The sequence below is a fragment of the Pleurodeles waltl genome, chromosome 1_1 (assembly GCF_031143425.1).
Source record: "Pleurodeles waltl isolate 20211129_DDA chromosome 1_1, aPleWal1.hap1.20221129, whole genome shotgun sequence".
Classification (NCBI taxonomy): Eukaryota; Metazoa; Chordata; class Amphibia; order Caudata; family Salamandridae; genus Pleurodeles; species Pleurodeles waltl.
Window position 1 is genome coordinate 132,181,084 of NC_090436.1, and position 14,717 is coordinate 132,195,800.

General features: G+C 44.3%; 1 protein-coding gene across 1 annotated transcript in view; it reads right to left on the bottom strand.

Annotated features, from left to right (window-relative positions):
- Window positions 1–14,717, bottom strand: part of LOXHD1 (lipoxygenase homology PLAT domains 1) — a 929,469-nt gene that overhangs the window by 572,375 nt on the left and 342,377 nt on the right. The window contains exons 9-10 of the mRNA XM_069218871.1: window positions 6,693–6,773; window positions 2,005–2,189 (exon numbers count right to left, since the gene is read on the bottom strand). Of these exons, the coding sequence (XP_069074972.1) occupies window positions 2,005–2,189; window positions 6,693–6,773 (266 nt within the window). The remainder of the gene's footprint in view (window positions 1–2,004; window positions 2,190–6,692; window positions 6,774–14,717) is intronic.

Genomic DNA, 14,717 nt, shown 5'->3' on the forward strand with positions numbered 1-14,717 from the left:
ATCTCTTCCTTGCTGACTGCTCTGCCATTGCCTCCCGTGCTACGTCCTGCATCATAGGCCTAAAACTTCTATCTAACCTTGGATCAGCAAATCTCATATAGCTAGCTCCAGCAGCTAACAACTGAGACTGATGTAGATCATCCTCTATTCCAGACAGCCTTGTAGAAACTGGCATTACTAACAACCAACAGTGATCACAAAAGAGGCCTATGCTCAGTCACTGTTTCCATGTATAGCAAAATATAGCATTGAAAGAGTCCAATGTATCCAACATCAAGATGTTAGAGTGATTTCTATTGTGAAGAAGTACTAATAGTTCACCTCAGTAAGAGCCAAGCTACACTGGTGTGCAGTTAGGGTAATAGGAGAATTAATTAATAAAAACTTGGAAAACTGGGCTTCTGGGGAAGAAGCGCAAACCACTAGCAGGGTTTTTGAAGGAAAAGACAGAGGGGGTCATTCCGACCCCGGCGGGCGGCGGGCGCTGCCCGCCGGGCGGAAACCGCCCAAACACCGCCTTGCGGTCAGATGACCGCGGGGGGCATTCCGACTTTCCCGCTGGGCCGGCGGGCGATCTGCAAAAGATCGCCCGCCGGCCCAGCGGGAAAGCCCCAGCAAAGATGGAGCCGGTGGATTTGCTGCGGTGCGACGGGTGCAGTGGCACCCGTCGCGATTTTCAGTGTCTGCTAAGCAGACACTGAAAATCTTGCTGGGGCCCTGTTAGGGGGCCACTGCACTGCCCATGCCAGTGGCATGGGCAGTGCAGGGGCCCCCAGGGGCCCCACGACACCCGTTCCCGCCAGCTTCTTCCAAGCAGCGCCGCCATGGAGGATTCCTTTGGCCAGGGGAAAACCGGCAGGAAACCGCCTGTTTCCCTTTTCTGACCGCGGCTTTACCGCCGCGGTCAGAATTGGCCAGGAAGCACCGCCAGCCTGTTGGCGGTGCTTCCGTGGTCGTTGGCCCTGGCAGTCAATGACCGCCAGGGTCAGAATGACCGCCAGGGTCAGAATGACCCCCAGAGTATTTTCTGGTTCAGCAGATACAACAATGTGGGTTGTCCTCAGATCCACAATGACTGCACTGAAGAGGGTTATTCGCTAGCATATCAAGGAGCCGAGGTTAAGGATATATAAGGATAAAGATGAGCACCAGGGTGAGTATGAATGTGCGGATCAAGATAAAGATGGAGGTGAGGAGGAGGAAGAGGATTTGGATAAGGAAAAGAATTAGGATTAGAATAAGGATTAAGGTACAGGTAGGATACGGATAATGATTAGAATAAGTGTAAGAATTAAAATAAGAATTAGAAGGGGATAATGATTAGGATAACGACATGTTATGATCTGAGTGTATAAATGAACAAAAGATTTTACTTAAGTGTAAAAAAAAAGTTAGGTTAAAGGTACAGAATATTATCTCATCAACAAAAGAGACCATAATTAGATGTCAGAATACTGAAAACAAAATTACCGACCTGCCAAAATATTGCAGCCAAAATACAGTCTACTACTATATTGTGTATGTAAGTATCTAACTCACATCTAAGTTCCTTGAAGATATATGCCATAAAGTACATAACTGTGAGGTATTTTGCTTCCAATGACTGAAACTAATTTATGGAAAAAGAGACAGTTACAAAACTATAGTGAAAAGACGTTAAACTACAATGTAAATAACAACAATAATATGAGTGGTTTACTTACTATTTACCAAGACTGTGAGAAGTTATAGCTCAGAATTCACATTAGAAAACTAGGCTATCATAAACATGTTAGTCTAGTTTTAATAATTAAAAAACTAGTCTCCTCATTCTTAAAAACATACCCAATCTCCTTTACAAAAATGAACAAATATTAACTTACCTTGGGTTCCAAACTATTTGTTATGAGAGCCTATCAAGGACGTATTTACTGTTGCTGTGTGTAAAATATTACTGCAGAAATTACCTACACTGTGACTAATATTGTGAGACGACTGCACTGCACTACAGCAGGTGATACTTACTTTTGGGAACATCCATGGGATTGAGGCTGCCGAGGAGATCTCGCACAAAAAGTCCATCACCCTCTTCCTTGCTTAACCAATTGTTACAAGAGAAGTAGAAGCGGAGGTGAGGTCTGTTCATGTCAGTCACGACCACGCGATCCAGGAACCAGCTCGCATTCAAGCCGGTATTATCATGCTCAATTCTATTGTAAATTTAAAAAAATACAGAACCTTACCATCCAAGTTATACTGGTCATCCAAAGGCTGTAAATCCATTACAATTAATAGTGAACAACATTCTCTAATTCTTTATTATGAACAGGTTTATACCAGCTCCCACTCCTCATTCCCCAAAACCTAATGAAATTGCATCCGTGGCAATCTACCGCGACAGATGAAGATGTCCTTTCCTAGCTTGAAGTCAAATTAAAAAATTGAAGGTTATAATATTTCTAACAGTTAAAATATTCTTTGAAAACTTAACATAATTTGGAGATAGGTATGGAGTCCAGTCATACTGCTGACAAAAAAAGCTCTACTGATTGGTAAAAAATACTTCCTGTCATATATTGACTGTGCACTTAATATTTTACCACCAGAATGCCTTTATTTGGTGTACAGGTGTCAATGCAGCAGTATATAGGAAGAAAGTATAATGTGCCTTTTCCTCACATGAAATTTATCAGAGAATTTCAAGGACGGGGAAAACTGGTGACTGCCGATTATTAAGTTTTAGGTTTTAAAATTTATCAAGGTTACATTGAAAAAATATGCTGGATGATAACCTCACGAAGCAGAAAAGTGTGTCATATACCTGGATTCCAGCCTAAAGCTAGGAGGATACAACAGAGCTCTCTTATGAGAGGCACATGAATCTTCATCACCAGCTGTCTGACTTGTGAAACCCAATAGAACAGCTGCCCTACCTTTGAAAAGGGGATAGCTGGGAGCATGTTAACAGCTAGTGGAGTGGCACACAGTTTGAGACAGAATGAATAGGAAGTTCTAGTGTGTTTCGCCATGCTGTACCGGTTCACACTGGTACATTATATTATGTTGTGTTCCTGTTTAGTAAATATTGGGGTTCTAATTGCCTCTCGAAGCTGCAAATCTCTGGTTCACATAAACATTCAAAACACGTAGAATTGTGGGACACTGAAAGAATGTATAACTTAGCAGTTAGCATTAGTGAGTCTAAAGTGAGTTGGCATAGCTGACATAGCAGTCAGTAGTCAGTGAGCTGTGTGTGAATAGCGTGTCAAGGTTTTCTTGCAGGTGTTACAGCTTCGCTTGTCTACAAATGCAATGTGTAGATACATTGCTGCCTAAAGTCTCGAGATTCAGGACTGTAGGCTCATTATAGAATTCCTAGACTGGATAGATCTATTGGTCAATCCAGCAGTATATCATAGTTATAACTCTTATTTCAGGCATGTACGTTATTCCTCAAATTCCAGTTTAAGAATTAAATGACGCCATCAAAGTCTGGAGGAATTGAAAGATCTGTATGGCAGGGTGGATGCAGTTTGTTGTGGTCCTTGAAATCTTCCTCGAAAGGAGGAGCCACGTCCAAATCCCCTAAACCTCCTATAAGCTCTAAAGGAGGATGAGGCAGATGACTGAAGCCCCAGTGATCTCGCAGTGGCTCTGCTCTCCTTAAATCGTTCCAGAGCAGAATCCGCCTTTGTCCCAAAGAGCTTCTCGCCATCAAAGGGTAGATCGAGAAGAGTCGCCTGTATGTCAGACGAGAAGCCAGATGAACGTAGCCAAGATTGTCTCCTAGAAACTATGGTCGTGCCCATAGCTCTAGCCACCGAGTCTGAAGTGTCCAATCCCGACTGGATCACCAGGGTCGCTGCCGCCTGAGCGTCCGCCAGTAACTGCAACATTTCCTAGGACAAGTTCGGATGGCCTTTAGCTTCCTCCATAAGGGCATGGATATAACGTCCCAATATGCAGGTCGCGTTGGCTGACTTTAAGGCCATGCTACAAGAAGAAAAGGCCTTTTTAGCAGTATGGTCCATTTTCTTCGATTCCCTGTCCGCAGGTGTTCCGGGAAACGAGCCAGGAGAGGACCTGGACGAGCAGGAGGCCTGAACCACTAAACTCTCCGGTGTCGGGTGTTTGGAGAGAAACACAGGATCACCTGGTGCCGCCCGATAGCGACGAGCCACCGCCCTGTTGACAGCAGCGGTAGACACAGGTTTCCTCCAGATGTCTTTAATAGGATCCAGGAGTGCCTCATTAAAGGGCAAGAGAGGCTCTGCAGTTACAGATGTTGGATGCAAAACCTCCGTCAACAGGTTTCTCTTAACCTCCGCAGCTGGAAGGGGAAGGTCTAAAAATTCCGCAGCCTTCCGAATTACAGCGTGGAAAGATGCAGCTTCCTCAGTGAACTCTCCAGGGGAAGCTAGATCCCACTCCGGGGAGGTATCTATGCCACTCGCCGTATCAAGACCCTGAAAGTCACCAGAAGGTTCCAAAACCTCACCCTCTTCCAGGTGCTGCCTGCTATATTCTTCCTCCTCCAACAGGCGCAAAGCCAGACGTCTAGATCGAAGCCTTGACTCCAGACCCGGCGTCAATAAGGCGTCGGCCGACGCCGAAGATCTCCGTCGGCACCAAACCTCGGATCCATTCGACGCCGGACCCTCCAGCTCCACAGGAACCTCGACTGTGGATTGGATCCAAGGCGAATCCAACGGCGCCGTAGCGGGTGTAGCAGGTCTCCTCAGCGACGTCAAGGGCATCGGCGCCACTTCAGGTGCAGCAGGCAAAAATGGAGTGAAAGGCCTTGACTTGTAAGACGCCGGTACGCCCAAATTAAAGGCCAAAGGGCCAGACGGACCTGCTTGACCTCCACCCGGCGCCATGGAAGTAAAAATGTTAAACATGGCATTCAAGAACGCCGCAGGATCCGTTCCCGGAGTCGGGAAAGCCGGGTATTGTTGCTGCACCGGCGCCGGCATAGATGCCGAATAGGGGCCAGGTAACTCCTGGCTAGGAGAGCCCTCTGGCGAGGCTCGACCTCGAAAACCGACCCGGGTGACGCCGGGGTCGTAGGAGGTGGAGGGGTGACGGTCGGGCTAATCTCCCACGTCGGACGGCGGCGAGCTGACGGAGATGCCGATCTTGATCTGGACCGTCCCTTACTCGATTGGCGGCGGGAACCATGACGGCGCAGAGAGTCACCATGGTGATGACGAGATCTCGAAGATCTTGAAGAGGACTCCCTCCGATGACGCCTCTCCTTCTTTTTCTTGGAACGAGCCAAGAACAATTTTGCCTCCCTTTCTTTGAGTGCCTTAGGGTTCATGCGCTGGCAGGAGCCGCATGACTCGACCTCATGGTCGGAGCTAACGCACCAGAGGCAATTTTCATGGGGATCGGTAACCGACATCCAACCCCCGCACTGGTTACATGGTTTAAAGCCGGATTTCCTTGGCTGCGACATTGTAACCGTCGTTCGAAACTGTAGCTCCCTGTGAGCCTCGAAGAAAAACCGTTACTCGGGCATGGAAAAAAGGGAACTGACGTCTGCACGTCGACAAGTGCTTCTTATTGCCTAGATGACGTCATGCGGCGTCGCGTGGAGTCGGGCGATTGTGACGTCATCGTCGACGTGCAGAGCTAGAAGAAATTTCCGTCGAGGCTGGCGCGAGGGGAGAATTCTTTAGGTGAGGAATCCACAGGTAGGTGTATCCATCAGAAGTATATTTTACTGATTAAACGGCAAGTGCTAGTGACCACTTATGCACATGTCTCTTCTGATTTATGTTATGAAGTATGTGTATAACGTAATATTATATTGCATGTCATCTCTTGAGGCTTAGTGCACCAGATGTCTTTTTTTCAATCAATATTTATCAATATTTTGGAAACTAACATACAAATATTTTACTTTTGGAACCGCTAAATGAGCCTTTTTTAATGGAGGACTAAACAATGTGGGAGACAAAGGGGCCTATTCTGGGTCCTCAAATTTGGTGGTGGCGACTCCATACCAGATGCCAGGTTTATATAACATCCAGGGATTTCAAATGACTCTGAGATCTCCCTAAGAATTGGGAATTTATCAGGGAATCAGTAATTCCTCGTCGACTTATCTTGGTAATTTCCCATTATCCTCCATAGTTTTACTCAGTGATTATGTCTGTTTTCGGCTCTCAGAGTAAATGGGAGAGTATGACTGGATCTGCAGTCTTACTGCAAATATCAACATCCAGATGTGGTTGCTAGCTGTCATCTACAGCATCCCCACAGAACTAAGAAACCTGTACTAGAGGCCTAAATGTTGGATTGAGGAGGAATAGAAAATGGAGACTGAGGTTTAGACGTGAGAAAGAAACACACAACCAGACACAATCTTGACGTGGTTGTTAATGGACCACAGAATAAAGTTTGGGTTAATAAAATCTGAGAGAAGATTGCAGTTGTTCATTGGATGATTGCAGGAACATATGAGGAAAAAACAGAGGCAAATTCATTTGGTTACAAACAGTATGTGTAGTATGTGTCAAAGAAAGAGAACATCATTTTGTAATTTACTGGATTGTGTACCCCTGGAGAATATTGATCACTTGTGAAATTTAAAAACCCTTCAAACCCTTGGCCCTTGCTCTATGTGTAATGTCCAAACAGAAAATATATTGCCCTTTTATGAATGAAGACATCATTTTGTTCCTAGAACTAATATATAACTGTACCTTATTTTCTTCAATGGTCCTACATTGTTGGTTTTAACCCGAAACACATCCGTTTTCGTCCTCTCAAAGGCTGTCCTACTCCTGCAAATATACATTCAAATAAAGATTAGACACAGATTAGCACCACAGTGGATTCTGCAGACCTGTCAACCATAGGGACGTCAGAAGAATTTTCAATTGTCTTAGTATCTTTTTTTATATCTATAATTTTTAGGATTTTCCACTTGTTTGCCTGATTGTATTAAATAGACCAGAGTCATCATGAGTTGACAGGTGCGCCAGCATAGTGTCAGAAACGTTCATACAACAAATTTTGGAAGAAATGCAATACAGGCTCAAGTAGATGCAAACCTTGGGCCTCATTCCATCGCACTTCCAAAATGGTTTCTTTTATTCAACACAACTGATATCAACAATAAAAGGTGGATGTCATCTTCTTAGGCAGCGTCCACAGCATCAGAAAAATATCGGTTCATTGACGTATATTGAAGATATTGTGGATAGCACATAAATATATAGTATTTAATTCTGTGACTGTGTTCTTCTACCATATTGAATATAGATCCATTGGTTATTTCATAGATGCCAATTTTTTATTAAGAATGATTGTAAAGACTTAATTTAAACTGCAACAAGTTATATTTTTAGGGCAATTGCACTGCCCTGTTTTACACATGTGCATGTAGCATTAGACAAAGACTCCATAGACTAAGGGCCTGATTACGACCTTGGCGGATGGGATGCTTCATCACAAATGTGACATTATATCTAGGATATAATAGCACTTGTAATACGGCGGGCGGGATATCGTCATGTTTGTGACAGAGTATCCCATCCGCTAAAATCGTAACCAGCCCCTGAATTATCTATGTTTTTATTCAGAACCCCATGGTGAAAACAGAGAGGGACGTTGTTCACCACGGGGTACTGAGAACCCCTCGGCAAGAGCAAAGCTCGAGTTTTCTATGATGTCACGCAGAACCGCAAGGTGAAAAACGTTCCTGCAATTCACTTTTTCCCTGTCTATAATTCTATGTTATGTATTGCCCCAAAATTATCTGCACCTTCTTTCAACTGATACGGAGGGGCAGAGGAGTAATGGGGAAGCCATACATAACGTGACCTCTCCCCCTAAGAGACCCCAGCCAGTGCAACCTGGAGTTCCTATATGACGTAGTTTCAGCAAGTAACAGCATTTGTTAACAACTGTTGCTATGTCATTGCAGTGAATTAATGGATGTAGAATCCAGTCAGTCACTCTCATGGCTCTCTGTCAGTCATACATAACATCTCCTTTCTGTTAGACATCCGCAATTTGATGTTATACGCACATGCCCCCAAACCTTCCTCAAATCAGCAGCACAGAGGTAGGGGAGTCATGCAGAGACATAAAATACGGTCTCACAAGTCTAGGCCCCCCATCCCCCGCCCTGTGCTGCATTCACATTGCATATTTACCAATACCTGGTATCCTGCCACCCACCCGCAAGATGGTCTCTTCATTTTCCAGTCTACCCCTGCCTAAATAGGAATGAAAAGAATGACTGGTGCCCTGACATTCTCCCACCCTCTGATCCTTCCCCCCACTTCCCAACAAGAAGCTGCACTCTAAAGTAGGTGCTGTGCAGATAAAGATATCTAGAAGCAGCATCAGCTTGTCCTGGAATGCCCTTGCCAGGTGCAGTCCTCTGCAGATTGAATACAGCAATTGGCACAGGCAGAGCATCATCCACCTTCGTTCCCTTGCCAGGAGTCTGAGGAGATTAGAGACAGGCAGTGGAGGCACGTGAGATGTAAGGCCATCATACGCCATTCTGAAACCTTGCTCTTATCTACGTAGACTTTGACAAGCCAGGGGCATTAGAGGTGGGGGGACTGCTGGGTTTCTGAGAGGAGCCTCAGCCGACTCTGCTATCAGAAACCCATGACCTGGCAGCCCATTCACCAAAGAGCTGCTGAGTCACATTCCTAAGTCATCTGTGGGGCTTTAATGACTGGGTCAGAAATGCAGAGCATGAAGGTCCCTGGCAGGAAACTAGAACAAGCTTTAGTAAAGCCAGTAAGTCTAGGGTTAGCAGCCGACCCTTTGGTTTTGCTAAAGCTTGCTTTGTTAGCAAATAGGTTTTGTATATGTTTAATACAGGGATGATCACGGTCCCATTTATTATTCACTGGAATATTTAACAGCGGCAATACGACAGACATCAGGAGCACAGACAACATAGCAGGGCACCCCAAAATTATGCTATATGCACACAATACACTGCTCACACTTTAAAACCCAAATACTTTGATACCAGCTTTAATGTACTTAATTGCCACATTCTCCACTTTTTTTGGGATACACAGTTAACTGGGATAAGGGTGAAATACTTCTCATTAATGTGGGCTTCACATGGTTGACCATCAACATTACGTACCAAGTTGCTCTGATCAATGGACGCATTAAAGAACATGATACCAGCCAATTTACAACCCTCCTCACTCAAGAGATAAAGGATTTTCCTCTGTGATCATCGTTACAACTTTCTCAATGGAAGAGAGTACAAGTAATTAAACATGGGGTCATTCCAAGGTTCATATACCTGTGAGGGACGCCATCTGTTCAGACTCTCTTTGCTTTTCTGCAAATGGTCACTCACGGCATAAAAGAGTTTGCCTTGGTGGGTAAAAGACTTGGGCTCCCTTCTAATTTGACAAGGGCCTAGGAGGTCTTTGTCAGGGATCATATAAGCCATGGCCCCCAGGAAAAAAACAAAAAAGGGAGCTCAAATGATGGATCGCAATGGTATTCACCTGCCAAGACCAATTCGTATAAGGAAAGCAGCGGCAGGTAGGTTACTGAGGCAACTGCATAAGCACCTTGAGGCTAAATCACTACTAAGCATCCTTCGAGAGCAAAGGAGGTACTTGAAAAGGGAAATATGGTCCTTTAAAAAAGTCCATCAGGAAACGCTATGGGCCAAACTGCATTATGCGTCAAGACTATCAGACTCAAAACGATTCTGGAAATTGATTAACTCTATTGAAAAGGGGCCAAAAGTGGTCCACAATGCTAATATAACAGAGGGAGCCTGGGTTGACTACCTCAAGCCTCTTTGTGGGGAAATGACCATTGGAGGATTCGCGCAGGCCCAGCAGGAGATGCTTATTGGGGCACCCGACGTCTCGACCACCTTGATATTCACTGCATCCGAGATAACAAGGATCATTGGGAACTTGCGACTGACTGTACTCCCAGGCCTAATGGTCTGCCGCAAGCACTATTCAAACAGGCAACACAAAGATGTGCAGATTTCTTGGCTGCAATGTACAACCATGTTTTATCAACGGGGACTATTCTGGCAAGTTTCACGGGTTCAATAATCTACCCTACATACAAGGGGAGGTAAGGCGGCAGCGCCAACCAATTACAGACTGATTCCTCTTAGATGTAGGTCTTAAGTATTTCTCGGAATGCTTTCTACATCACTTAGAATCGTGGGTTATAGACAACACCATATTTCCCATAAACCAAAGCGGATTCGTTAAGAACCAGGGTACCACAACAAATCTTATGGCATTGGGATTGATTATTAATAGAGCAAAAGCAAGGGGCATACCTACATACCTGTGTTTTGTTGATTTTACAGCTGCATTCAATTGTGTACCTTGCTGCAAATTGTGGGCAAAATTACTGCCCTCAGCTATATTAAACGCTCTTAGGCTGCTTTATTCTGATACCTGGGTGAAGGTGAAACTTGGGGATGGCACTCATTTATCAAGGGCAGTTAAAACAACAGTTGGCCTGAAACAAGACTGTGTCCTGGCACCAAGTTTAATCTTTATATAGCAGACCTCTCTGTGATGTTAAATAACCAGTCTGCCCACTCACCCAATGTTGGTGGGCATCAATTACCCAACATGCTATATGCAGACGATCTGTTATTATTTAGCAACACCAGAATTGGCGGGCAAAAACTATTGAACAACCTAAGGGGATACACAAGAGCTAACAAATTAGAAATAAATCAAAGTACTACAAAAATGCTAGTTCTCAACCAGAGATCCCTTAATCAACACAAATGGTATTTGAATGAAAAGATCATAAAGGAAGCAGCCTCCTATTGGTACTTAGGGGTTCTGATAGATGTGAGGGACAAATATGTGTCCCATAGAGAAGCAATAAAAACTAAGGCACAAGCACTCATCTATGCATTTAGAACCCTAGCAAATAACACTTGAGGTAATAGAATGAAACCGTTGACAGCTGTACTGCTCCCAACGCTTTTATATGGAACTGAAATAATGTGGGGGATGGAAGCAGCCCTCCTAGATAAACTCTTGGTAAGGGCCGACAAGCGGGTATTCCAGTTACCCGGATCGGCATCCCTGGCCCAGGTAAGACTGGAGTTTATGCTTGTAAAGCAGACATTAGCCTGCCCCGCAGCTTTTATCAAATGCTGTTATAAAATGTGTCACACTCCAAAAGGAAAGTTAGCCAACAGTATGGCAAGAAATCAATCTTGAAAGGGGCAACAACAACTATAAAAAGTATTTAGAAACAAGCATAAACTGTTTGAGCTTAGCAGACACATGGGACCAAATGCTCCCTACAGCGCTGGCTGTCAAATTGGAAGCGTATATTTAACCATAAAAGCCTCACTTTCAGAACATATAAAAGCCTCACTCTAAGAACACAAAATAACCGGATCAAAATAATTAGTTGGAATGTGGCAGGTCTGGCCTCCCTTATAGCCAGCCCCAGTATTGCAAGCTTTGTCAATGAGATAGCCATTATGTGCTTCAAAGAAACTTTGGAGGTGGAGCCACTAACTATATCGGACTTTACAATAACCCAGTTGCCGGCACAAAAAAAGAACTTGCTTGGAAGACATATTGGAGGACTTGCAATATTTGTCAAGTTAGACTCAGCCGTCAAAGTGATGAGCTGGGAGAAATTGACAAGTGACATACAGGTGATAACAATATGCAGCTTAGCCTTTACAAAAATAACTATCCCGGTAACAGTCATAAATCTATATGTAAATCCCAGCCGAGGTAACAAACAGATGATGGTCAAATCAATTGTATCCTTGTTGAAGTAATTCTTATATGAGCACCCAGATCACGAATATGTGATTGCAGGAGATTTTAATATCCGCCATCTTGGTCAGGAGATAAGGCCCCACAGCGACCCAGCAAGATCAAATCTAGAGTCTTTGTTCAAACAACAGGACCTGAAAACAACTAATTGTAGTAAAACAGCAGGGGGTATAACCATTCTTATGTTTAGAAATATCTCTACAATAGATTATATCTTTCTAAACTCAACATTGATGTGCAGATGCGCAACTCGCAAGGTGATCAATAGAACTGAAAGCGACCATAATCTAGTGGCCATAGAAATTGACCTGGGTGTGATGAGACATGAGTCCTACAAAACCAGTGGTCATCAATTAATATCTGGCCTTTGCCCATTGACAAAATGAATTAAATGGAGCATACCCTGCAAAGCAAAATATGAGGTCTGGAAACAGATTAATGGGCCAATAAACTATAAATCTGGGGAAATTGATAAATAAGGGCCTGTGCTTAAGGGCCTGCATGCCTATCTGTCCACTAGAGAGCAGGTGGGCCCCACTGGGCGCAGAAGACAATCGGGATGAAGAAAACAAACTGCCGGCAACGGTTCATTAACCAGAGAATGTATACAGATTAAAAGGAGATGCCAGCAAGCAGAAAGGAGCTACAGGAGAACCAAAACCCCCAAAACGGAAGCCAATCGAAAGCTTACAAGGAAAGAGTATAGGGGCGCAATTAGGAAGCTAAAGCTAAAAGAGGCCGAAGAATGCCGGAATTGACTAGTGGCATTACTCCGACCGAGTAAAAGCAGAGAATTCTGGTATTACGTTACCCACCTTCTAAATGTATCCGCAACCACGGCCAATGGGATTTCGGCCAGCGAATGGAAAAGGCACTGGGGATTCTGTATGTTGATCAAAAGTATGCAAACACCCAGGGTAGTACTGGTGGGCATCTAGAGGTTGAGGCTCCAGACCAAACGGTAACACCCGTCACCATTAAAGCAGTACAAGAGGTGCTTGGTAGTATCAGGCGCGACAGAGCGCCAGGCCCTAATGGTCTCCCAGGGAGCACATTTAGAGATGATCAGGCGTTTTGGAGCGAAACGATGACCGCCCTATTTAATGACTATCTACACTACTCTGTGGTCCCAGAGACCTTGAACGGCTCAATACTGCGTCCCATTTTTTAAAAAGGAGACAACACCAGGCCGGAGAACTATAGGCTGATAGCCTTAATAGATGTAGACGGCAAAGCCTACGCAATGGTATTGCTCCAAGAACTCAAAAGTTGGATAGTAGAAAATGACATTTTACCCATATATCAAACCGGCTTCAGACCCTGCTCCTCTACCCTGGATAATGTTCTGGCACTCTCATTCTTAGGGAAAAAAGCACTGAGATCATCATCCCAGCCGCTCTTTGCATAGTGCGGCCTTTGATGGGGTGGTGCATCAAATCCGTTGGAAGAAATTGGTGGACTGGGGATACTAAGAAAACTTGTTAGCATCGATAATTGCTTCATATTCTGACATCTGGGTGCGTATTAAAATCACAAGCACACATGTAACCAGGAAGATCAACACCAACAAAGGATTAAAACTGGGCTGTGTTATTGCTCCCACTCTTTTTAATCGGTATATGGCGGATTTGGTCACAGATCTGCTCAGAAGAAATATGTTGCCTCCGAGACTGGGTCAAAGCGTGTTGCCTATAATCCAATATGCAGATGACCTTGTCCTCCTCGCTCAATCCCGAATGGGGCTAAAAAGGGGTTTGGACATACTACACAGCTACAATGAAAGAAATGCATTAAGAGCAAATGCTGCAAAAACCAAGGTTCTGGTCTTTGGCCGCCAGGCAACTAAACATCAAAGAGTCTGGCAACTTGGTCCCCTAAACACAGAGACAGAAAACAAGTACCATTACCTTGGAGTCTGGCTATCCAACATAGGGAAAACATCACACCAGGTAGCAGCACTGACAGCCAAATCAGAGAAAATCTCCTATGCTGTAGCAAAACTCTATCGCCGGCTTAAGGCATCGACATCAGAGCCAATAAGGAGAGTGATAAATGCTAAATTACTACCTGCAATTTCTATGGTCATCTTGCATTTCAGGGCAGTTTAACAACTTCATTGGGGAATTGCCAGATGAGGGCTTACAAAAGGGTATTTCATAGCCCCAGACCAACTAGACACGCAGGGATATGACTGGAACTAGAAATAGTAAAAATGGATGTAATGTGCAAAACAGACATGATTAAGTTCTACCAGAGTGTCCATAAAGCTAACACCGATAGCTTGAGAGGGGCCCTGAAAGCAATTTTTAAAGATGAAAATTGTAGCTGGGCCATTTATTAAAGACAGGCCAAGGAACAGTTCAATCTGGCGCCATCTTACATATCAAATGCCTCTTATCATGAAGTTTTTGCTGAAGAAGAGGTTGAAAGAACAGGGTGCTCAAGTCTCCAAGGAAAATTATATCTCTACAATAAGGAATATCAGTTGAGCCGTGGGTTTATACGAATCTTATACAAATACAAAAAGCCAGCCTTATATGAGAGTGCCATTAGGAGCTTGAGCTTTCCAGAACATCTTGCAAATGTGGCTTCTAACTCTCCCTATCTGGGACTATAGGCTTAACTGGAAATATTTGCAGGGGTATTCACAGGAATGCAACATGTGTCAATATCACACTGAGTTGATAGCACACCTGGTATGTTGTTGCCCATGTCTGGCCTCAGAGACGTCAGCTCTTAAAACCCTTGTTCCTGAAACATGGGCTGAGAACATGTAAAGAAGCTATAAGTCATATATTTACTACAGTGGTCACCATGGACTTGGCCTGCTTTGGGAAATTGTTTTGCACAGTGAGAAAGGCACTACAATGTGCATGAGGCCAAATAAGGGCAGGAATCGACATTGGGGCCACGACCTACACAGAAACTCTGCTGACGAAA